Source organism: Puma concolor, chromosome B3 (assembly GCF_028749965.1).
Source record: "Puma concolor isolate L17-30 chromosome B3, mPumCon1.1.hap2, whole genome shotgun sequence".
Lineage (NCBI taxonomy): Eukaryota > Metazoa > Chordata > Mammalia > Carnivora > Felidae > Puma > Puma concolor.
The window spans coordinates 145,042,656-145,066,276 of record NC_141672.1 but is presented as its reverse complement, the minus strand read 5'-3'; the positions used below and the strand labels follow the sequence as shown (position 1 = coordinate 145,066,276).

The 23,621-nt window shown below is 42.9% G+C and overlaps 1 protein-coding gene across 2 annotated transcripts in view; it reads right to left on the bottom strand.

Moving 5' to 3' along the window:
* The window catches only part of PDE8A (phosphodiesterase 8A), a 155,448-nt gene that overhangs the window by 52,521 nt on the left and 79,306 nt on the right, over positions 1-23,621 (bottom strand). For both annotated transcript variants that reach the window (XM_086711654.1, XM_086711655.1), the window contains exons 4-6: positions 20,481-20,537; positions 19,584-19,638; positions 13,713-13,801 (exon numbers count right to left, since the gene is read on the bottom strand). In XM_086711654.1, the coding sequence (XP_086567780.1) occupies positions 13,713-13,801; positions 19,584-19,638; positions 20,481-20,537 (201 nt within the window). The remainder of the gene's footprint in view (positions 1-13,712; positions 13,802-19,583; positions 19,639-20,480; positions 20,538-23,621) is intronic.

Sequence of the window (23,621 nt, the reverse complement as noted above, 5' to 3'; positions counted from 1 at the left end):
AAAGTAACAAGTACTAACCCAAGAAAAAAAAAAGGGGAAATATTGAAAAGCAAAAAGAAAAAATAAACACGTCAGCAACCCTGCTACCTGACCACAACTATGCCCAACTGGAGCTTTCCTTCCAACGTGCGGACCAGTGGACCAGAGTGGAATACACGCCAGGGTTGGATCGCAGCCGTTCACCAGCTCCAGGACCCTGGGTGTGTGACTGAACCTCCTGAGTCTCCCTCCTCCCCATCTGAAGGGTCCAGAATCTTGCATAGAGCCTGGCAGAAAGGGGGCAGTCAACCATTTGTAGCTATTATTTTATTTTACCTTTTTTATGTAAAAAAGAATATGTATTTGGAATGAAGAAATAACAGCAACTTACAAACTTAAAAAGATGATAAACAGGAAAATCATCCTAATATCCAGAAAAATAACCATGCCGTTAACCTATGCACAAGGCAGGGGTTAGGGGCACTGACCCCGTCGAGTCAAAAATCTGCACGTAACTTTTGACTCCCCAGAAACTTAAGTACTAACAGCCTACTATAGACCAGAAGCCTTACCGATAATACAACCAGTCAATTAACACAGATTTTATATGTTATATGTATTATCCACTGTGTCCTCACAATAAGGTAAGCTACAGAAAAGAAAATGCTATTAAAAAATCATTAAAAAAGGGAGCCTGGGTGGCTCAGTCAGGTAAGCATCTGACTCTAGATTTCAGCTCAGGTCATGATCTCGCAGTTCGTTAGTTCGAGCCCTGCATTGGGCTCCATACTGGCAGTGTGCAGCCTGCTTGGGATTCTCTTTCTCTCTCTCAGAATCAACTTAAAAAATAAAAATAAAAAGATCATAAGGAAGAGAAAATACATTTCTAGTACTGTGTTTCTTGAAAAAAGAATCTCTACATAAGTGAACCCGTGCAGTTCAAACTCATGTTGTTCAAGGGTTGGCTGTATTTCTATTAACAAACCACCTGATCCATGTCTGTAGGACATCTTCCCTATATATTTGGCAACATAATCTTTGATTGCCTATTCATATCACAATACAATCTTTATAGAGCCACCAGGAAATAATTCAGTCTTTTCAAACTGAAGTGTAATTTACATATAATATTCTGCTAGCTTCACATGTAAAATACAGTGATTCGACCTTTGTATCCATTGCAAACTGATCACCAGGGCAAGTCTAGTTATCATCTGTCACCATACAAAATTCATACGATACAGCTGCCTCCTCAGCTACCACATCTTTATCCATTTACCTATCGATGGACACTGGGGTGGCTTCCATGATTTGGCTACTGTAAATTATGCTGCAGGAAACACAGAAGTGTATATATCTTTTCTAATTAGTATTTTTGTACTCTTTGGGTAAATACTCAGTAGTGGAATTATTGGGCCATAGGGTAATTCTTTTTTTTTTAATTTTTTTTTTTCAACGTTTTATTTTTTTTATTTTTGGGACAGAGAGAGACAGAGCATGAACGGGGGAGGGGCAGAGAGAGAGGGAGACACAGAATCTGAAACAGGCTCCAGGCTCCGAGCCATCAGCCCAGAGCCTGACGCGGGGCTCGAACTCACGGACCGCGAGATCGTGACCTGGCTGAAGTCGGACGCTTAACCGACTGCGCCACCCAGGCGCCCCATAATTCTATTTTCAGTTTTCTGAGGAACCTCCATACTGTTTTCCAGAGTGGCTACACCAGTTTGCATTCCCAGCAACAGTGCACGAGGGTTCCTTTTTTTCCACGTCCTCGCCAACACTTGTCGTTTTCTGTGTTTTTTATTTTGGCCATTCTGACAGGCGTGAGGTGATACCGCATTGTGGTTTTGATTTGCATTTCCCTGCTGATGAGTGATGTTGCACATCTTTTCAGGTGTCTGTTGGCCATCTGTAGATCTTCTTTGTTTTAAAAAAAAATTTTTTTTCATGTTTATTTTTGAGAGAGAGAGAGTAAGCACAGGGGAGGGGCAAAGAGAGAGGGAGACACAGAATCCAAAGCAGGCTCCAGGCTCTGAGCTGACAGCATAGAGCCCGACGTGGGGCTTGAACTCATGAACTGCATGATTACGACCTGAGCTGAAGTTGGACACTCAACCGATTGAGCCACCCAGGCACCCCTGTAGGTCTTCTTTGGAGAAATGTCTGTTCGTGTCTTCTGCCCATTTTTTAAGTATGTGTTTTTCTTTTGGTGTTGAGGTGACTGTCTTTTCATCAGTGTGTATTCTTGCCCCCTTTGTTGTAGATTAGCTGACCATATAAGGATAGGTTTATTTCTGGGCTCTATATTCTGTTGCACTGATCTAGAGGTCTATTTTTGTGCGAGTACCACACTGTTTTGCTTACTACAGTTCCGTAGTGTATCTTGTTATCCGGGATTGTGATACCTCCGGTTTTATTCTTTTTCAAGACTGCTTTGGCTTTTTGGGGTCTTTTGTGATTCCATACAAATTTTAAGATTGTTTGTTCTAGATCTTCTGTGAAAATGCTGTTGGCATTTTGATAGGGATGGCATTAAATCTGTAGACAGCTTTGGATGGTATGAATATTTTAACAATATATGATCTTCCAATCTGTGAGCATGGAATATCTTTCCATTTGTGTCATCTTCAATTTCTTTAATCCATGTTTTAAAATTCAATATAGGTCTATCACCCCTTGGTTAAGTTTGTTCCTAGGTATTTAATTCTTTTTGGTGCAATTATAAATGCAATTGTTTTCTTAATTTCTCTTTTGACTACTTCATTATTAGTGTATAGAAATGCAATGGATTTTTTTTATATTGATTTTCTATCCTGTGACCTTACGGAATTCATTTATTAGTTCTAGTAGTTTTTTGGTAGAGTCTCAAGGGTTTTCTATATATAGTATCATGTCGTCTGCAAGTAGTTGAAAATCCTACTTCCTTCTTACCACTGTGGATGCCTTTATTTCTTTTTGTTGTCTGACTGCTGTGGCTACGGCTTCCAGTAATAAAAGTGATTAAGAGCAGACATCCTTGTCTTGTTCCTGATCTTAGGGGAAAAGCTCTCAGTCCTTCACTATTGAGTATGAAGTTAGCTTGCTTCTTCATATATGGCCTTTATTATGTTGACGTATGTTCCCTCTAAACATAATTTGTGGAGGTTTTTTTATATCACAAATGGATGTTGGCAAATGCTTTTTCTGCATCTACTGAAATGACCATATGGTTTTTGTCCCTTCCCTTGCTGATGTGATGATGTATCAGATTGATGCATTTGTGAAGACTGAACCACCCTTGCAACTCAAGATAAATCCCACTTGGTCGTGGTAAATGATTTTTTTTAATGTATTGTTGGATTTTGTTTGCTAACATATTGTTCAGAGTTTTTACATTTATGTTCACCGAGATATTGTCTTAATAGTTTTTTTTTGTTTTGTTTTTTGTGGTGTCTTTATCTAGTTTTGGCATCAGGGTAACGCTGGGCGCAGAGAATGAATCTGGAAGCTTTCCTTTCTCTTCTATTTTTTGGAATAGTTTGAGAAGAATAGGCATTCACCGTTTTCATAGAATTTACCTGTGAAGGCGTTTGGTCCTAGATTTTCTGTTTGTTGGGGGTTTTTTGACTAGTGATTCAATGTTACTGCTAATCTGTCTACTCAAATTTTCTAATTCTCCTGGTCCAGTTCTGGGAGGCTACACGTGCCTAATAATTTGTCTAACTCTTCTAGGTTGTCCAATTTGTTGGCATATAATATTTCATACTCTCTTATAATGCTTTGTATTTGTGTTGGTTGTTATTTCTCCTCTTCATTGTAAAATAAAAAATTTTTAAGTTTTTATTTTTGAGAGAGAGACAGAGAGAGAGAGACACACACACACACAAAGCATGAACAGGGGAGGGGCAGAGACAGAGGGAGACACAGAATCTAAAGCAGGCTCTAGGCTCTGAGCTGTCAGCACAGAGCCTGACACAGGGCTGGAACTCATGATCTGCAAGATCATGACCTGAGCCAAAGTTGGACGCTTAACTGACCGAACCACCCAGGCACCCCCTCCTCTTCAATTTTTTTAAATGTTTATTTATCTTTGGGGGGGGAAGGGCAGAGAGAGAGGGGCACACAGAATCCAAAGCAGGCTCCAGGCTCTGAGCTGTCAGCATGGAGCCCGACGCAGGGCTTGAATCACACAAACTGCGAGATCCTGACCTGAGCCTAAGTGAGACACTTAACTGAGCACCCAGGCACCCCTCCTCTTTCTTCACTTAAAAAGAAAAAAAAAGTTATTTATTTAGAGAGAGAGAGAGAGAGAATGCATGAGCAGGGCAGAGGCAGAGAGAGGGGCAAAGACAGAATCCCAAGCAGGCGCCATGCCGTCAGTGCAGAGCCTCACATGGGGCTCGATCTTGCAAATGGTGAGATCATGACCTGAGCTGAAATCAAGAGTCAGCCACTTAACCAACTGAGGCACCCAGATGCCCTCTTCATTTTTTTTTCTTTCTTTTTCTTCTTTCATTTCTGATTTTGTTTGTTTGAGTCCTCTGTGTTTTGTTTTTTTTTGTTTGTTTGTTTTTGATAAGTCAGGCTAAATGTTTATCAATTTTGTTGATCTTTTCAAAGAACCAGCTTCTGGTTTCATTGATCTGCTCTCCTAGTTTTTTTTTTTTTTTTTTTTTTTTAAGTTTCTATTTTGTTTATTTCTGCTCTAATCTTTATTATTTCCTTCCTTCTGCTGTTTTGGGGTTTTGTTTGTTCTTTTTCTTTTTTTTTCGTAGCTCCTTCACGTGTAAGGTTAGGTTAATTTGAGATTTTTCTTGCTTCTTGAGGTAAGCCTGTATTGCTATAGACTTCCCTTTTAGAACCCAAAGATTTTGGACCATTGTGTTTTCATTTTCATTTGTCTCCATGCATTTTTTAATTTCCTCTTTGATTTTTTAGTTGACCCATTCATTGTATGAATAGCATGTTATTGAATGTCCATGTATTTGTATTCTTCCAGATTTTCTCTTATGGTTGATTTCCAGTTTCATAGTGCTGTGGTGGGAAAAAGATGCATGGTATGACTTTCATCTTTTTGAATTTGTTGACACTTGATTTGTGGCCGAATATGTGATCTATTCTAGGCTGAATATGTTACATATGCACTTGAAAGAGCATGTGTATTCTGCTGTTTTAGGAGGGCATGTTCTGAGTATCTCTATTAAATTCATCTGGTCCAGTGTCTCATTCAAAGTTTGTTTCCTTGTTGATTTTGTTTAGATGAGTCGTCCATTAATGTGAGTGGGGTAGTAAAGGCCCCTACCATTACTGTAATACTATCAACTACTTCCTTTATGTTTGTTATTAACTTCTTTATGTATTTGGGTGCTCCTATGTTGGGTGCATAAATATTTACAATCATTCTTTCTTCTTGTTGGATTTTCCCCTTTATGTCTTCTTCTGTGTTCTTGTTACAATCTCTGTTTTAAAGTCTATTTCGTCCAATATAAGTATTGCCACTGGCTTTCTTTTCACTTCCATGTGCATGATAAATGTTTTTTTTTACTTTAAATTATTTATTTATTTAAAAAAAATTTTTTTTTCAACGTTTATTTATTTTTGGGACAGAGAGAGACAGAGCATGAACGGGCGAGGGGCAGAGAGAGAGGGAGACACAGAATCGGAAACAGGCTCCAGGCTCCGAGCCATCAGCCCAGAGCCTGACGCGGGGCTCGAACTCACAGACCGCGAGATCGTGACCTGGCTGAAGTCGGACGCTTAACCGACTGCGCCACCCAGGCGCCCCTATTTATTTATTTTAAATTTATTTAAAAAAATTTTTTAATATGAAATTTATTGTCAAATTGGTTTCCATACAACACCCAGTGCTCATCCCAACAGGTGCCCTCCTCAATGCCCATCACCCATCCTCCCCTCCCTCCCACCCTCCATCAACCCTCAGTTTATTCTCAGTTTTTAAGAGTCTCTTAAGGTAAATGCTTTTCTATTCCTTTGCTTTCAATCTGCAGGTGTCTTTAGGTATGAACAGTCTCTTGTGTGCAGTATACGGATGGGTCTTGCTTTTTTATCCATTCTGTCACCCTGTCTTTTCATTGGAGCATTTAGTCCATTTACATTCAAAATAATTATGGATTTATTGCCATTTTGTTACTTGTTTCAAGGTTGTTTTTGAAGCTCTCTGCTCCTTTCTTCTCTCTCGTCTTCCACAGTTTGCTTTCTTTAGTGATATACTTTGATTCCTTTCTCTTTATTTTTTGCATATCTATTTTTGATTTGTACTGGTTTTTTGTTTGTGGTTACCATTGGGTTTACATATAGCATCTTATACATATAGCACTCTATATTAAGCTGATGGTCACCTAAGTTTAAACCCATTCTTTACTAGTCTCTCACCTCACACTGATAACAAGCCATTTTGACAGGTGTGAGGTGACATTTCATTACGGTTTTGCATTTCATTGAGGGTTAGTGATCTTGACCACCTTCTCATGTGCCTATTGGCCGTCTGTTTTCTCTGAACAAAATGTCTCTTATGATCCTCTGACCAATTCTTAATCAGTTTTTTTTTAAGTTAGTATGAATTCTTTATACATTTTGGATATTAACTCTTATTGGATAGATGATTAGAAAGTATCTCCCATTCAGTAGGTTGACTTTTCACTTTGTTGATGGTTTCCTTCTCTGTGCAGAAGCTTTTTAAGTTTGATGTAGTCTCATTTGTTTATTTTTGCTTTTTTTTGCCCTTGCCTTTGGAGTTTGAGGGCCCCCTCCCCCCACAAAAAAAAAAAAGAAAGAAAAAGAAAAAGAAGAAAAAGAAAAAACTCACTGAAACCAATGTCAAGGAGGTTGCCACCTATGTTTTCTTCTATGAATTTTATGGTTTCAGGTCTCACATTCAAGTCTTTAATGCATTTCGAGTTAATTTTTGCATATGGTTGAGACAGTGGCCCAGTTTCATTCTTGTGCATTTAGCTGTCCAGCTTTCCTACCACTGTTTTAAAAACTTTCCTTTCCCTACTGTATATTCTAGCCTCTTTTGTTGATTAACTGGCCAGATGAACACGGGTTTATTTCTGGGATCTCTATTCTATTCCACGGACCCTGTGTCTGGTTTCATTCCAGTACCATACTGTTTTGATTACTGTAGGTATGCAGTATCATTTGAAATCAGGAAGCATGATACCTCCAGCTTTCTTTCTCAAGATTGCTTTGGCCATTCAGTCTTTTGAGCTTTCACATAAGCTTTTAGGATTATTTGGTCTAGTTCTGTGAAAAATGCCATCGGAATTTTGATAGGGACTATCCTGAATTTGCAGACTGCTCTGGGTAGTATGGGCTTTTTAACAATATTAATTATTCCAACCCATGAGCATGGTATATTTTTCCATTTATTTGTGTCATCTCCAATTTCTTTTATCAATGTCTTAATAGTTTGCAGTGCACAGGTTTTTCATCTCCTTGGTCAAATTTATCCCTAGGTATTTTATTCTTTCTGATATAATTATAAATGGGACTATTTTTCTTTCTGATAGTTCTTTGTTAGTGTATAGAAATGCAATGGATTTTTGTATATTAATTTTGCATCCTGTAACTTTACTGAATCACTTATTAGTTCTAATTGCTCTTTGGTGGCATTTTTAGGATTTTCTACATATAGTATCATTTTATGTGCAAACAGTGACAGTTTTACCTTTTCCCTTCCAATTCGGATGCCTTTTATTTCTTTTTCTGCCTAAATGCTCTGGCTAGAACTTCTAATACTGTATTAAATAAAAGAGGGGGTGGGGCGTTCTCGTCCTGCTCCTGATCTTAGAAGAAAAGCTTTCAGCTTTTCACTACTGAGTATGGCGTTATCTGCGAGTTTGTCATCTGTTATCTTTCTTACACTAAAGTATGTTTCCCCATACCCACTTTGTGGAGAGTTTTTATCATGAATCGATGTTGTACTTTGTCAGATGCTTTTTCTACATCTATTGAGATGATCACAGGATTTGTAGCTTTCACTTGGTTAATGTGGTATATACCATGTTGATTGATTTCCAGCTGTTGAACCATCCTTATATCCCCAGAACAAATGCCAGTGATCCTTTTAATGTACTGAATTCAGTTTGCTAATATTTTGTTGAAGATTTTTGCATCTATGTTCATCAGGAATACTGGCCTGTCATTTTACTATTTTGTGGCATCCTTGTCTGGCTTTGGTAATGCTGGCCTCATAAATTGGGTCTGGAAAACTTCCCTCCTCTTCTTTTTGTTTGTTTGTTTGTTTGTTTGTTTTTGGAAGAGTTTGAGAAGGACTGGTGTTAATTGTTCTTTGAATTTGTGGTTGATTTCACCAGTGAAGCCATCTGGCCCTGGACTTTTGTTGTTGGGAAGCTTTTTATTACTGATTCAATCTCCTTGCTAGTAATTGGTTTATTTAGATTTTCTCTGTCTTCATGATTCAGTCTTGAAAGATTTAATGCTTCTAGGAATTTATCAATTTCTTCCAATTTGTTGACATATAACTATACACAGTTGTCTCTTATAATTGTTTGTGTTTCTGTGGTGTCTGTTGTAAGTTCTCCTTTCATCTCTGATTTTATTTATTTGAGCCCTCTCTTTCTTGGTGAGTCTAGCTAAATGTTTGCCAGTTTTATCTTTTCAGTGAACTAGCTATTAGTTTCACTGAGTTTTTAAAATCTCTATTAATTTATTCTGCCCTGATTATTATTTCCTTCCTTCTACTAACATTGAGCTTTGTTTGTTCTTCTCGTTCCTTTAGATGGAAGGTTATTGTTTGAGATTTTTCTTGTTTCTTGAGGTAGGCTTGTATTGTTATGAACTTTCCTCTTAGAACCACTTCTGCGCATCCCACAGATTTTGGTACGTTGTATTTCTTTTTTCATTTGTTCCTGAGCATTTTAAAAAATTCCTCCTTTGATTTCTGATGGCCCACTGGCTGTTCAGTAACATGTTGTTTTATTCTCTACATTTTTGTGGTTTTTCCAGTTTTCCTCTTGTAATTGATTTCTGGTTTCATACCACTGTATGTAGTTGGAAAAGACGCTTGCTATGATTTCAATCCTGTTGAAAGTATTGAGACTTCTTTTGTGGCCTAACATGCTCTATCCTGGAGAATGCTGCATGTGCACTTGAGAAGAATGTGTATCTTGCCTGTTTTTTTAGATCAAACGTTCTGTGTGTATCTATTAACTTCATCTGGTCTAAAGTATTGTTCAAAGCCAACATTTCCTTATTGTGTTCTCTGTGTGAATGATCTATCCACTGATTTAAGTGGGGTGTTAAAGCTCCCTACTATAATTATATTGTTAATTTCTCCCTTTACATCTGTTAATATTCGCTTTATATACTTTGGTGTTTCTATGTTGGATGCATATATATTTATAAGTGTTTTATCTTCTTGCTTGGTTGACTTCTTTATCATTAGGTAATGCCCTTCTTTTTCTTTCATTACAGGCTTTATTTTAAAGTCTATTTTGTCTCATATGAGTGTAGTTACAACAGCTTTTTGTTTCCAGCTTATATCTTTTCCAATCTCTCCCCTTTCATTCTGTGTGTGCCCTTACTTCTGACGTGAGTCTCTCGTAGGCAGGCACACAGATGAGTCTTTTTAAAAATTTTTAATGTTTTTATTTTTATTTTATTGAAATTTTTTTTAAGTTTGAGAGAGAGAGAGAGAACGAGCACACACGAGTAGGAGAGGGGCAGAGAGAGAATCCCAAGCAGACTCTGCACTGTCAGCCCGGAGCCCGATGTGGGGCTCAAACTCACAAACCACAGATCATGACCCGAGCTGAAACTAAGAGTCGGATGTTTATCCAACTGAGCCACCCAGACACCCTTCAATTAATTTTTAATTCAAGCACAATGTCTTTTGATCAGAGAATTTAGTCTATTTACATTCAAAGTAATTACTGATAGGTATGTACTTACTGCCATTTTGTTAACTGTTTTCTGGATGTTTTTGTAGTTCCTCTCTGTTCCTTTCTTCTCTTTCTCTTTCTTTCTGGTTTGAGAACTTTATGTTATGCTTAGATTTCTTTCTCATTTTCTTTTGTGTATTTGCTCTACGATTTGCTTTGTGGTTACTCTGAGGATTCACATATATTGTCCTATGTATTTAACAGCTATTCTAAGTTGACAGCAACTTAAATTTGAACATATTCCAAAAATACATTTTTACTAACCCCTCCATTTTGTTTTTGATGTCACGTTTTACACTGTTTTATTTTATATATCCCTTAATTATTGTAACTTAATTTTACTACTTTTGTCTTTTGAGCTTCATACTAGCTTTAGAAGTGATTAATCTGCTACTTTTACTGTATATTTACCTTTTCCAGTAACATTTTTACTTTCGTGTGTTTTCTTGTTAATTAGTGCCATTTCTTTTCAGCTTAAAGGTCAGCAGATTTTTTGCAGAAACTTTGCAGGCCAGACATATTCAAACTGCTAAAAGGGAAAAACCTGCACCCGAAAATACTCTACCCGGCAAGGCTATCATTCAGAATAGTTGGAGACACAAAGAGTTTTCCAGATAAGCAAAAAGCTAAAGAAGTTCATCAGCACTAAATCAGCCTTACAAGAAATGTTAAAGGGACTTCTTTAGCTGAAAACAAACTGCACTATTCTGTTTAAAGTTATACCATAATTTATTCAACAAATGCCCCCATGATTACATTTAGGTTGCTCTCAATTTAGTTCTCTCCTATGCCTCAGAAGATGATGAAAAAATGAAAGCAACTGCCCACTTGTTCATCAAGTGCAAAGATAACATTAAGGAAATTAACAAGAGCAATGCTTTGACGTTGTTCCTGGTATTAATAAAATATCACTAAACAAGACAAAGCAGCTTAGCCAATAAAAATTAGCTTTTGTGTTTTGAAATATAAAAATCAAGTGGTGTTGTGAATTATACACCAATAAATTTGTTATTAAGAATTTGTTTTAGGGGCGCCTGGGTGGCGCAGTCGGTTAAGCATCCAACTTCAGCCAGGTCATGATCTCGCGGTCCGTGAGTTCGAGCCCCGCGTCAGGCTCTGGGCTGATGGCTGGGAGCCTGGAGCCTATTTCCGATTCTGTGTCTCCCTCTCTCTCTGCCCCTCCCCCGTTCATGCTCTGTCTCTCTCTGTCCCAAAAATAAATAAAAACGTTGAAAAAAAAATTAAAAAAAAAAAAAAAAGAATTTGTTTTAATGAGAAGTTCTCACCTCTGATATAACAAGTTTGGAGGAAATGGATCTGTGAGAAGCCCTACTCGGTTTTAACATTCTTTTTCCAATTTTTGCAGATTTGGTAAATAAAATATAACAGATCATTCTCATTTTCATTTATGTGATTACTAGTAAAGCCAAACGTCTGTCTGCCCACCCTATGTGTTACAGATATTTCCTCCCCAGAATGTTATTTATCTAAAAATGTAACATTATTTAAGGTTTTTAAAAAAAATGTGGACAAGCTGGGGTGCCTGGGTGGCTCAGTCAGTTGAGTGTCCGACTTTGGCTCAGGTCATGATCTTGTGGTTCACGAGTTCAAGCCCTGCATTGGGCTCTGTGCTGACAGCTCAGAGCCTGGAGCCTGCTTTGGATTGTGTGTCTCCCTCTCTCTCCGCCCCTCCCCAGCTTGTACTCTGTCTCTCTCTCTCTCTCAAAAATAAATGGAACATTAAAAAAAATTTGTTTTTAATTGTAGACCAGCTTAACATTTTTATGTTGTTTAATCTGACTCTCCTCCTTTACCCAATCTGGCTTTTATGCCATGCTGAATTAAAAAAAACTTCACCATCCAATTACATATGTTCGCTTATATTTTTAGTACTTATGTGGCCCTACTTTTAACATCAAGTCTTTAAGTCACTGGGATTTATTTTGGGGTTGGGTGTGAGATCAAGATATAACTTAATTTTCTTTCCAGACCGTTAACAAGTTGTCACAATTCTGTTCACTAAAAAGTCTGCCCTTTTCCATGTTGACTTAAATTGCCACGTTGATCATATGCTAAATTCTTCAATATACTCAAGTCTATTTCTACACTTTACATTCCAGTTTAATGATCTAGCAGTAACACAAAGGCGCTGTTACAGCTTGTTAGTGCATTTGAACATCCGGCAGAACAAGTCTCTATTTCTCTTAGCTCTCTAGCCCCACATCTCCACACTCCCCTTCATATTTTTATACTGCCCTTGATAATGGACTTCTCCCTTTGGCTGTCAGCTGGTGCAGAGAACAAAGCAGGCCATGATGACACGTGGGGACAGAGAGGTAAGCAGCGGATGTACCACAGAGAGCTGTGCAGCCATATCTTAGAGTTTGGACTTTATCTTGAAGGCAGTGGGGAGGTGCAGAGCCGAAGCACACGCAGGGTTAGGTGTGGCTGTGGTGTGGAGAACGGACAAGGAGGAGCCAAGAAAGGTGTAGGGAGACTGACGGTTCAATGATCCAGGTAAGAGAAGAGAGTGGCCTAAAGAGGAAGATGAGTAGGCTATTCCACAGATGCTCAGGAAGCAAAATCATTAGGACTTGGTGAATGACCGGAGTTGGGGACTTGTGAAACAGACATGGTAGTTTCCGTCTAGGACCACAGGGGAGATGATGGCTGGGTTCACTAAGCTAAGGTATTCACGAAGAAAAGGTCAGAGGTTACAGTTAGACTTAGGAATGGAGGACAGACAACGATTGCGGTTTTGAAAACACTGATCACAACCTTAAGGATTATCTGCGCCGTTTGCGCCTGTGAGATCTCGGATCTGAGTCAGTTCATCTCCCTGGGTGTCAGTTTCTGCACTCTGGTTGGAGAAACAAAGCTCTATCACCACCTACTGCTCCAAAATTCCACTTTCCTCTCTGAGAGGCCAGTAGCCTAGTTCACTGCAGGAAGGCTGTGGCCAGTCTGTGTCTGCGAGAGAGGGATGAACAGGCCTAAACCTGGCCATCCTCCTCAAGTGTCCCAGCAAAACCTGGCAATAAGCCTCTCCTTTGTACATTTCACTAGCCTCAAACATGTCTGCTCACCAGAACTTCTCTGCTACCTGACTTCATTTCATCTATGAAGTATTTTCCTTGCCTGCGTGTGGAGCCCCCGGTGCTGGCCCTACTGATCTTTGTACTCCAAGCCCTGACCCCTTATCTCTGCCTTACGCATATCCAAACAGGGTGATCTCATGCTCTCTCTTTGGTCCCGGGAATATTAAAGAACAGTAGACCACCCAAGGAAGAAACCTAGTTTGACAAAGAGCTGCTAACTTTTTTTTCTTGCCAACCTTGTATAATTTTACTATTTTTTTTGCTTTTCCTATTGTACAAGAAACTAGGTTTCTACTCTTTTCACTTAAAAACCAAAAACTGTTTATCAAGAGCAAATTCCAAATGTCTATTTGTGGAGAAGAAAACATGTCACCTGCCAGAGATAACCAATATTAGTAGGTAGGGTGTGTGTATATATTACAAGTTTTTTTTTTTTCCTTAAAAAAGTAGATAGATAATTTAGTACAGCCCTTTGTAGACTGCTTTTTCATTTGCTATTTTTTTGGAGCCCTGGCTTTACATGTGTCTCCCATCGCTAATGTGACCGACCGCTCATTAGACATCCAGGCAGACTCCAAGGGTCCATATAAAGAGAGTTGCCAGGCCACCACCCCATCCCATTTCAGCAGGAGGTCAGTTAGAGCCGAAAGGCAGCTGCCCACAGCCGAAGACCTCACTTGCAACGCTGCCCTGAGTGGTGCGGTGGGCGTTCCAGAAGGGGCAGAGTTACCTGAGTTTCAGCTGGGACCGCACCTCTCCGAACTCCAGCTGGAGCAGTTCGTTGTAACAGGCCATGAGGCTGGGGTTTTCCACATACCTCTACAAAGAGAAGGGGGATTTCGTGGATAAACAAATGTGCATCTTGAAGTTATTATTGACTATCAGGAAAAATTCTTTTCACAGACTTCTCACGTGGGTAACTGAAACCTAAAAAGACACGTTATCTTTAATGATGAACAGGAACTGAGAGGTGAAAATCTGAGTACCAAATTAGCTTTTTTAAAAAAATAAGTTTTTTGAGAGAGAGAAAGAGACAGAGGGTGTGTGCGAGGGGCAGAGAGAGAGGGAGGGAGAATCCCAAGCAGGCTCCATGTGAGCCTGTGACCTGAGCTGAAATTAAGAGTCAGAGGTGAGCGACCCAGGCACCCCAGGTACCAAATTCACTTTTAAGAAGACAGGGCTTGGGCACCTGAATGGCTCAATCAGTTGAGCCTCTGACTCTTGATTTCTGCTTAGGTCATGATCTCACGATTTATGAGATTAAGCCCTGCATCGGGCTCTGCCCTGACACCATGGAGCCTACTTGGGATTCTCTCTCTCCCTCTCTCTCTGCCCCTCCCCTGCTCATGTGCTCACTCTTTCTCTCTCTCAAAATAAATATACACACTTTAAAAAAAGAAGAAGAAGAAGAAGACCGGGCTTAAAAATGCTTTGTTTGAGCAAACAGGATTTTGGTTATCTGCATGGCACTATCAGAGGCTAGAATATGCAGAAGGAAGAAATTCATTTAACTGAAGTCCTAATTTATATTAACTTCTAGAGTACATTCACTTAGTCAAGCACAGTATGCTGTCCTCTTTAAAGTCGCTCAAGCCCACAGTCAGCAAACACACACTTGCACTTCTCTGGGCACCTGCATCTCACAAAGCTAACCCCCACCCGGCAACGTGTTCCTACATTCACCTCTAACCATGGCTCAGTCAAGCCACTGAAGGATGGCCCTCCACAGCACAGGTGCTGGCTTTGCCGGGTAGCCTTACTGCCGTGGACAATCTCTACCTCGTGCCCCGCCCGACCCCAGCGCCTGGGCCACAAACCCTGCAGACCCCTGAGCTGACCCAACCTCGCTTTTCCAGAGCCCGTCACACCCGCCCTGCTGGGCCCCACCCAGGGGTTCTCAAGCCCCGGCTGCCTATTAGAATTACCTGCAATCTTGCCAAATGATAGCAACAGGCAGGCCTCTTCCAACACCACCTGAAAGACACTCTGGGGAAGCTCTTCAAGGGATTCTGAGGCGCAACCAGTGCTGAGAGACGCCACACCCCAACTTCTCAGTTAGTCAGCAGGGGCTCGGCCGCCAAGTCCCACCAAGGAAGCAAGCAGCTCTCCATCCACCCTGAAACCTTGAACTCTGGCTAATCCGCAAAATAGCCGAGTGCCCTCTGAATACCGGAGATCCCACTATGGTGTTGGCTTTCGGGTCTAGGTCTGGCTCAAGCCTCGGCATCACTGACCCCCAGCCACGGGACTTGGGGCAGTCACCTTCCCTCTAGGTCTAGATGCCCTGCTCTGTCACCAGGCACTCAGCCACCTTGGTATCCTGTTGTTACGTGAAGGCACGGGGCTCTCCTTGAAGGAAGATTAGCTTTCACCTGTGGTCTCTGACGACTGGCCGTCCACTTGAATTCGTCATCTACAAAATGGCGAGCCTGCTGCTACCTCCCGATTTCCCAGGTCACGTACCTCTACAGTGACTACCTCAAAGCCTTTGTGCTTAGGGATGTGCACCTAAGCCTGGTTCCAGCAAAGGCTTCAGAGGACACAGTGACCAAGTATGTGGGCGAGAGGGCGGGGACTGTGTGCATCAGCTACTCCTGCATTTTCAAGCCTCATGATAACTTGATTATATTAAGAAGAGAAAGGACTGAGGTCTCCTATACCTTCCACCAGGAGGCTCTTTCCAGCCCACAGCTGTGCCAATGTACTTCCTTGTGGAGAACGGCAAACACACATTCCCAACGTGCATCTATGCCCTTTCGAAGAGACCTCATACAAACATAAAAGCTTAAGGACTCCGGTGGCTGGAAGAAAAGAATACAAGGCAGGGTATATCATCTACCCCCAAGTTTCTCTAGAAAGTAGAAGCTTCCGAGCTCCTTGCTAAAAAGGATAGCCAGCTTTGAAGCCCGAAGAGTTATCGTGTAAGTATCTTCAAAGTTAGCTGGGAAAGTTTTTTTTTTTTTCCCTTGTATGAATGCTTTCCCAAGTAGGTTGAGAGGACGTGATCTAGGATCCACTAGCGAGAGGTGATCCATCATTTCCAACTTGGGATTCTGTACTTAAAGGAACACTCCCTTTCACACTGGCTGACTTGTTCTCCTATCATTTAATATGAATTACTGGAGGTGAGGGAATGGGAGTAGGTGCCGATATGGGTGTATGTTTTGCGAGTTGTCTTGGGAACCACAAAACTACGCAACAATAACAATAATCCAATGTATGCTTTTTATAGAAAAACGGCGCGTGTATAAAGTAAAATGTTAAACTCCATCTATCCGATGTTCATATTGGGGGTTTTCTTAGTCTGCATTTACTTGCCACCCTTGTTCACTTATTAAGCTTTCATCACTTTGTCTTATAAATGTCACATGGTCGCACTTCTGTAACCCAGTCCAGAAGGCCTTTCACCGGGAGAAACGGTCCGTTCACACGCGCTTGCTTCTAGCCCTTCTAGCGAGTTTACGACTCGCTCCACGCTGCGGCTTCCTCTTCCTCGTGTCAGCCAGTCTGACCAGGCTGCTGTAAACTTCACATTTCCTCTTGTGAATTTGGAAGGCTTGTTAAATCTTTCCGTTTATTACTGGCTGCCTTCCTTTCCACTGACCTCAAAGGCTAACATTGATTTCTTTGCTCTATTTGAAAGCAAGATCCCGATCACCCCCAGAACAGACCATCTCCCAGGGAGCGCATGTTCTAAGTCTGCACCTTTCCCACCGACGACAGCTTCAGAATACTTTCACTGCCCGCCCCCTCCCATGTCTGCTAGATAAGATCCTGAGAACGCTCTTACCCCCACCTCCTCCCCACAAACCCTGAAGATGCCTAGGTTCACTAGACAGTCGAGAATTTAAATCCTGAGCCATTGTTCAAATTTTTCTTTTGGTACATCCCTTGCGTTAGAAGAGTATTATATACCCCAGTCTGAGTGTTCCCTTTTGGGCCTGAACAGCATACCTACATAGATCTAGATCTCACCGACATTTCTCACGTTACGGATCCACAGGCGAAGCTACACTACCCGGCGTTTATGCACATGCAGGCGCAGATGGAGGGCAGCAGTAGGCGGGACCCCGAACTCGGCAGGTTCCCTGCCCACCACTTCCCTCCACTTTATCTTCCCTGCTCCTCAAGTGTCTTGTTCGAGTTCATCTGGTGTCTCAGTGGAGTCCTTTCTCAGTTCTTTGCCTCAGACAGGGCTCCTAGTGGGGGGACAGGACTCTCAATTTTACGCTCACCACCTTTTGCCCTGCAAGGTGACCAAGGAGTTGTCTGGGCGGGACTCTCAGGCTGCGGTCCTCCCGCGGTAATATCTCATCAGACCAGGCATTACTATTACTGTTTTATTTATTTTATTTTTTATTTTTTTAATTTGGTTTTTCCAACGTTTATTTATTTTTGGGACAGAGAGAGACAGAGCATGAACGGGCGAGGGGCAGAGAGAGAGGGAGACACAGAACCGGAAACAGGCTCCGGGCTCCGAGCCATCAGCCCAGAGCCTGACGCGGGGCTCGAACTCACGGACCGCGAGATCGTGACCTGGCTGAAGTCGGACGCTCAACCGACTGCGCCACCCAGGCGCCCCACTATTACTGTTTTATAGAGTCAATGTGTGCTTAGATTTACCCCATATTCGCCATTTTCTTGCTGCTCATTTCTTGCATCGCAAGCCTTCCACTTGGGATTCACCTTCCCTCTGCTTGAAGCACCCCCTTTAGCATTTTCTTGTAAGGATCTGCTAGTTGAAAACTCTGTTTTCACATTGCTCAAAGTCTTTATTTCAACTGCATTTTTGGAAGCTATTCATGCTAGGGCTAGTTACTTTCCTTTATCACTCTGCAAGGGTTATTCCTGTATGTTCTATTTTCCGTTTATCACTGCAGAGAAGCTGGCTGATAGTCGTCTTTCTTCCGAAGTTAATCTTTCTTCTCTGGCTGATTTTAAGGTCTCTTTCCAGGTGTGACACCGGGGTGGCTCAGTCGGTTGAGTGTCCAACTCATGATTTTGGCTCAAGTCATGATCCCAGGGTCGTGGGCTCGAATTCCGTGTTGGGCCTCGTGCTGAGCGTGGAGCCTGCTTAAGATTCTCTCTCACCCTCTCCCCCGCTCACATGCTCTCTTTCAAAAAAAAAAAAAAAATCTCTGTTTTGTTTTTTCACCATGATGTGTCTTCTTTTTATTTATTCTACTTCGGATTTGTTGGAATTTTTGAATCTGTGAACCATAATCTTTCATCAGTTCTAGAAAATTCTCTTCCAATACTGCCTCTGCCCCTCTCTCTCTCTCTCCTGTTCTTTGGGAACCCCAGTTGTATATATGCTAAACTATACAGTCTGTCCTCCACACTTAACTTCCCTAACTTATCTTCTGTTACCGAATCTCTGTGCTACATGTTCTAACACTTCTTCTGACCCACTAAGTTTTACAAGTTTTCAGTTACATGTGTTCGTTTCTCAAAAGTTACTTATGTTCTGCTTAGAATTTGCTGTATCACTTTTTACGGTTTCCTATTCCTTGCAGACATTTCCAAGATTGTCTTGTCTTTTATTCTTTACATCTAAGCATGTCTGCTTCATAATTCGTGTCTGAGAATTCTGGTATCTGTGGGTCGTGGGGGCCCATTTCTGCTGTCTTTCCCCTACTAGCTCTCACTTTCGGTGCCTCTCCTCCTGTGTGCGTGGAGGGCTGCCTGGGCCCTGGGGCAGTTACTCATGGAGATTCTCTGAGGCTGGAGGAAGATTCTTCTTCCTCTGGGGGGGATCCGTATTTGCTTCTGCCAAATACCTAGGAGTGCCACCTACCACCTAGAACCACTTTAACTAAATTCATGGCCTGGGGGTGGGGGGGCCTTAACTACCTCATGGACATAAAATTGGGCCACAGATCTGCCCCAGGATCAGCCATAGGTAAGTTCTCTCCATCATGATTTCCAGGGCTCACTGGCAACCAGCTGACCAAAGCCTTTAGCAGCCTTTTGGCTTAGGGGAGACCAACAGATCAGGGCCTGGGAGGAGAGGGAGTCGTGTTTGGGCTGCCTCATTTCCAGAGTCCTTGAACTGCCTTTAAAGTTGCATGTATACAGGTCAGCATTACCAAAGCACATCCTATGGCATAACATTTAGAGTAGGTCATTGAAGGAGATTTTATGCTGTTTAGATGACTTCAGCAGACACAATTTTGAGAGAACAAAACGTAACGCGTCGTACATTATTAGATTACCAAGTTCTAAAGCTAAACCAAACTCTAACAGCATGAAGACAACAAATTTTTTTTTCTTCAAATGAGTTCAAAACTTTTGCTGGCTCTGAACGGAGATTAAATAATTTCTCGGGGTGCCTGGGTGGCTCAGTCGGTTAAGCGTCCGACTTCGGCTCAGGTCATGATCTCACAGTCACGGTTCAGGCTCCGCGATGGGTCCTGTGCTGACAGCTCAGAGCCTGGAGCCTGTTTCGGATTCTGTGCCTCCCTCTCTCTCTGCCCCTCCCCTGCTCATGCCCTGTCCCTCTGGGTCTCAAAAATAAATACAAACATTAAAACAAATTTTAATAAAAAAAATAATTTCTCAGGCTGAATGATACCTGCATAACAAAGAAATGGGTACGTACCCTTGTAAAGCCAGCAGCAATGAGGGGCATCACAGAGGACTCTTCTCTATCCGTCCTTCAAAAGAACACAGTCCAGGGTCAGAGACAGTTTTTAGCAGTAATAGCTCACCTCTTTTACTCACTATTTACATAATACTATGACTATCATATAATGGCAAATACTTTTAGATGCATTAGATTAATATACCAATCAGAAGTGTAAAATTGAAAATAGTTTTCTGTTTTTGTTTCGTAGGTAGCTTTCTGGCAGCATACCATAAAGTCTGAAATATGGAGATCGCACGGACAGCCAGAATACAGGAGTAACCACGTATCTATTTGATATGTAAATATTTTAACTTAAATTCTTCCCTACTTTCTTCTACTTCCAATTAAAAAAAAAACAAAAAACCTCTTCTCCCTCCCCCCCACCCCCGCAAACGTTCTAGGAAAAAAGTTTAAAGGACAAAGAATTCCTTCTTCTATCTACAAAAATATATAAGCTAAATAACACTTATTTGAATACTGCCCTTCTCCCAGCACATTACTGTTCTTTCCTTACCTTCAATTTCAGGATGAAATACAAGATTTCTCCCATGTACGTATAATCAAATCTTCATAAATACTTGGGAGTTAGAAGGCCCTCGGGAGATGTCCCTGGTAACATTCATACTTTGAGCAATGGAACTCTCTCATGGTCTGCCTATTTCTAAAGTGAACGGCAGTCCCAAATCACAAAACCTTCCACGAGAGCAGAAAGTCCCTCCGTGGAGGTAACTGGCGAGGTAAAGACAGTAAGAAGGAAAGAAAAGGCCAAAAAGGTCACACCTGTCACAGCCTACAAGCTGTTAGGCCCCTGCTAAGAGCAAGCAGGACACAGACACCTGAACTTCAACATCAAAACTGGTGACGGCTTACCTGCGTACGACACCAATGATAATTGTGTTTTCGGAGAGTTTTGATGACCTGATAGACCTTTAAAAAACAAACAAACAAACAAATTTTTTAAAAATGTAAAGTACTTCTTAAAAAAAAAAATACCCTTAAATTTTGGAAGAACGATCAAAGCTGGGGGGAGGCAGAAGAGGGAGCAGGCCACATTCTGGATTTCCGTTCTTGGCTACTCAATCTTCCTCCCTCAAGGGGACAGGCCCCTACTCCGTGGACGAGTAACCCTAACGCTCACGCAGGACAAACATAACAGCTGCTAGAGACGGCGTGCCTGCTACTCGCTCTGACCTTTGTCAACCTGAGTGTCTCAGGTGGAGAACGTTCCCTACCTCGGGCTTATGTGACAGGGGTTATCGGTCTCTCGCCATCAAAGGGACACGCGAGTACATGTGTGTTACCACACACTGACAGCCGCGGTTACGGTGGGGACGAAGCCCAAAGGCCCGCTCCCTACATCCTCCAGAGAGTTCCTAGGTACAGTGTGGGCAAGAGCGGTAGCCGCAGAATTCAGAAGTAGCAGGATCTCCGAATCCGTCAGAAAGAAGAGACAGAGAAGAATGGAGGACTGGTCAGGAAGAGTAGGGGACGCTGCTCCACCAAAACCGCCCCCCCCCCCCCCAGAGTAAAAGGCTCCCTGGAGGACCCACTCACCCCTCCTGGAGAAGCAGCCTCCCTGGGATGCACCCCCAGCCAGGAGAGGAGACGACGGGGTGGAATGAACGTGCCCAGGAGAGAAGGCGCTGGGCTGTGCCCCAGCCCTGAGCTCCCCTACCCTGGGGGACGCAGGACCCTGGAGAAGAGCCGTGATGCCACAGGCAGAGGGGATGCGGCCCCGGGCTGGGAGGAAGACACTCACAGCAGACGGGGGCTTCAGCAGAAGAGCGGACCGTTCCCACGCGGCCCCAGCCCCGTCACGGGCGTGGTGACCTCCTAGAGAACGTGGGCAGGATGGGACACAGAACGGCCACGACTTACTGCAGGACCTCGTTCCATTGGCGCACAAAACAGAACCACTCCCGGGTCACAGAACACAGAAAACCACTCGAGTGACTTTCTCAATTCTCCCAACGATGCCCCATGATGTAGCCGTTCCAGGAGCATCAGAGACGTTAATCAGGCATACGCAGCGGATACCTCGGTTTGGCAAACTTTTTCTGTAAAGGGCCAGATGGCAAGTATCTTAGGCTCTGTGAGCCACGCAGACTCTGTCACAACCACTCCACACTGCCCCTGTGGCACAAAAGCGGCCAGAGACGATACAGAAGTGAACGGTGTGGCCGTGTCCCCTCTTGCACGGCCCTGCCCCAGGGCCCCGGGGCCTCATTTTCTCAAGGAACTGAGGTTGAGGAGGCTGAGCCCAACCTCAGATGCAGACTGCACGTGGGTACGGAGTGGCTCAGGGATGGACACGCAGCTCTAGGGACAAGCCAGTCTCTCTCGGGGGCCGTGTGGCTCGCACCTCTCAACATTTCTGCTTTTAGCAGTGCCCGCTCTGTTCCTCCAGCTTCCATCTGCCTGTCCGCTCCAGAGCAGGCCAACCGTAATGGCGCCACACGGCTGCTCTATCGGAAGAGCCCCTCGACAGGTCACCACAGGGTCTGCCACCCGGGTGCCGGTCGCCGGTCCCACCGCGGTCTCCCCGCCTGGAGAACAGCCATGCTCGCCTTCCTGAAGAGGGGGCCATGGAACGGCTGGAGAAGCCTGGAAGGGCGACGGCACAGCAGACACTCACACGGGCAAGGCCAGGTCACCTCTCAAAACTGGGATACTACTGACCTATCACTCGTCTTACACAGGGACAGACAGGCACTCACAAATGGTATTTCGTGACTTCTTAGGACACCGTACTCGTGTTCCTATTTCTGTCTCGTCACAAAGATTTCAAGAAAGAAAAGGCAAATTTAAGTATGTAGCCAGGCATCTCAAACTGGCTGTCACCTTTTTAGAAGAAAAACAGGGACGTGAGTGGTAGAAGTAGCAAGCAGGCAAATGTACAGATGAAGTCAGGAAGTAGTTCTGGAACCTACTCCGGATGCAGAAACGAGGGTGGGCATGGGCTCAGGACAAAGCAGAAGGAAGACCACGTTTACCTGGAAGAAAGCTGACACCTGCCGAGGAGGGCTAACACTGTATGAAATACGTGCACTCTTGCCTTTTTCTGGTCCACAAGGAGGAAGAACTGATTAGAAAATAGAAACGTCAAGGAACCTGGGTTGAAAAATAACACCCTTGACATTAGAATTCCGGAAAATGAAGAAAGAAACGACTTGACACAATCGTTTACACCCAGACATTAGTAAGGCAGGTCTCAAGAACTCAGGAAAAAGAGAGAGCATGAGTCTATAGCACGAGCTTCTGAAACACCAAGCAAGCACCCTGGGAGGCTCTCAAAACCAGGCTAGCTGGTGCATCACTAGGATTTTACTGGATTATGCGGAAGAGAAAACTCCAACACGAGTCTTCTCCCGAGTAGAAGATGTGTGGAGGTAGGCAGTCCAGGGCTGTGATGGCTCGCTGTGGCACTGGACAGCTGGCTCCTTCTGTCGAGGTGTCCCTATTACCGCCTACACACGGTTCCCTCCTCATGATCCAAGACAGATGCTGCGCTCGGGCCATAGACTCCACATTCCTGACGGCAGGAAGAAGGGCACGCACTCTCCCTCGAAGGATACTTTCCAGAGGATGCACATGGCATTCCCACTGCCAGCCGCAGGAAAAGCTTGGGAATGCACGTATTTTCTAGGCAGCCACAGGCCCAGTTCAACGCTAGAAATTCTATTATCGGGAAAGAGTAGGCTTAACGTAAGAATACAGCTAAGCCCTTTGAGGAGTTAAATTTGACAAAAGTACAACTCCATTACTCGTACTTCGCCACTGTTCTCTCTGCCACGTGGAATGAATCTCAGATTGAAAATGGCATTTACGACGGTAACCATAAGCCGCAGACCAGGGGGAGTCCGGCACTCCACACGGATTTAATTCCGCTAATGCACGCTGGGTTTCCACGCCCAGCTTTAGTTCCTTCACTTCCCTTCATAAAATCTTCCCTTTCATTACAGAGCCCTGCTCCCGGGGCACAAAAGAATAGTTCCTCGTTTCTTCTGAGTG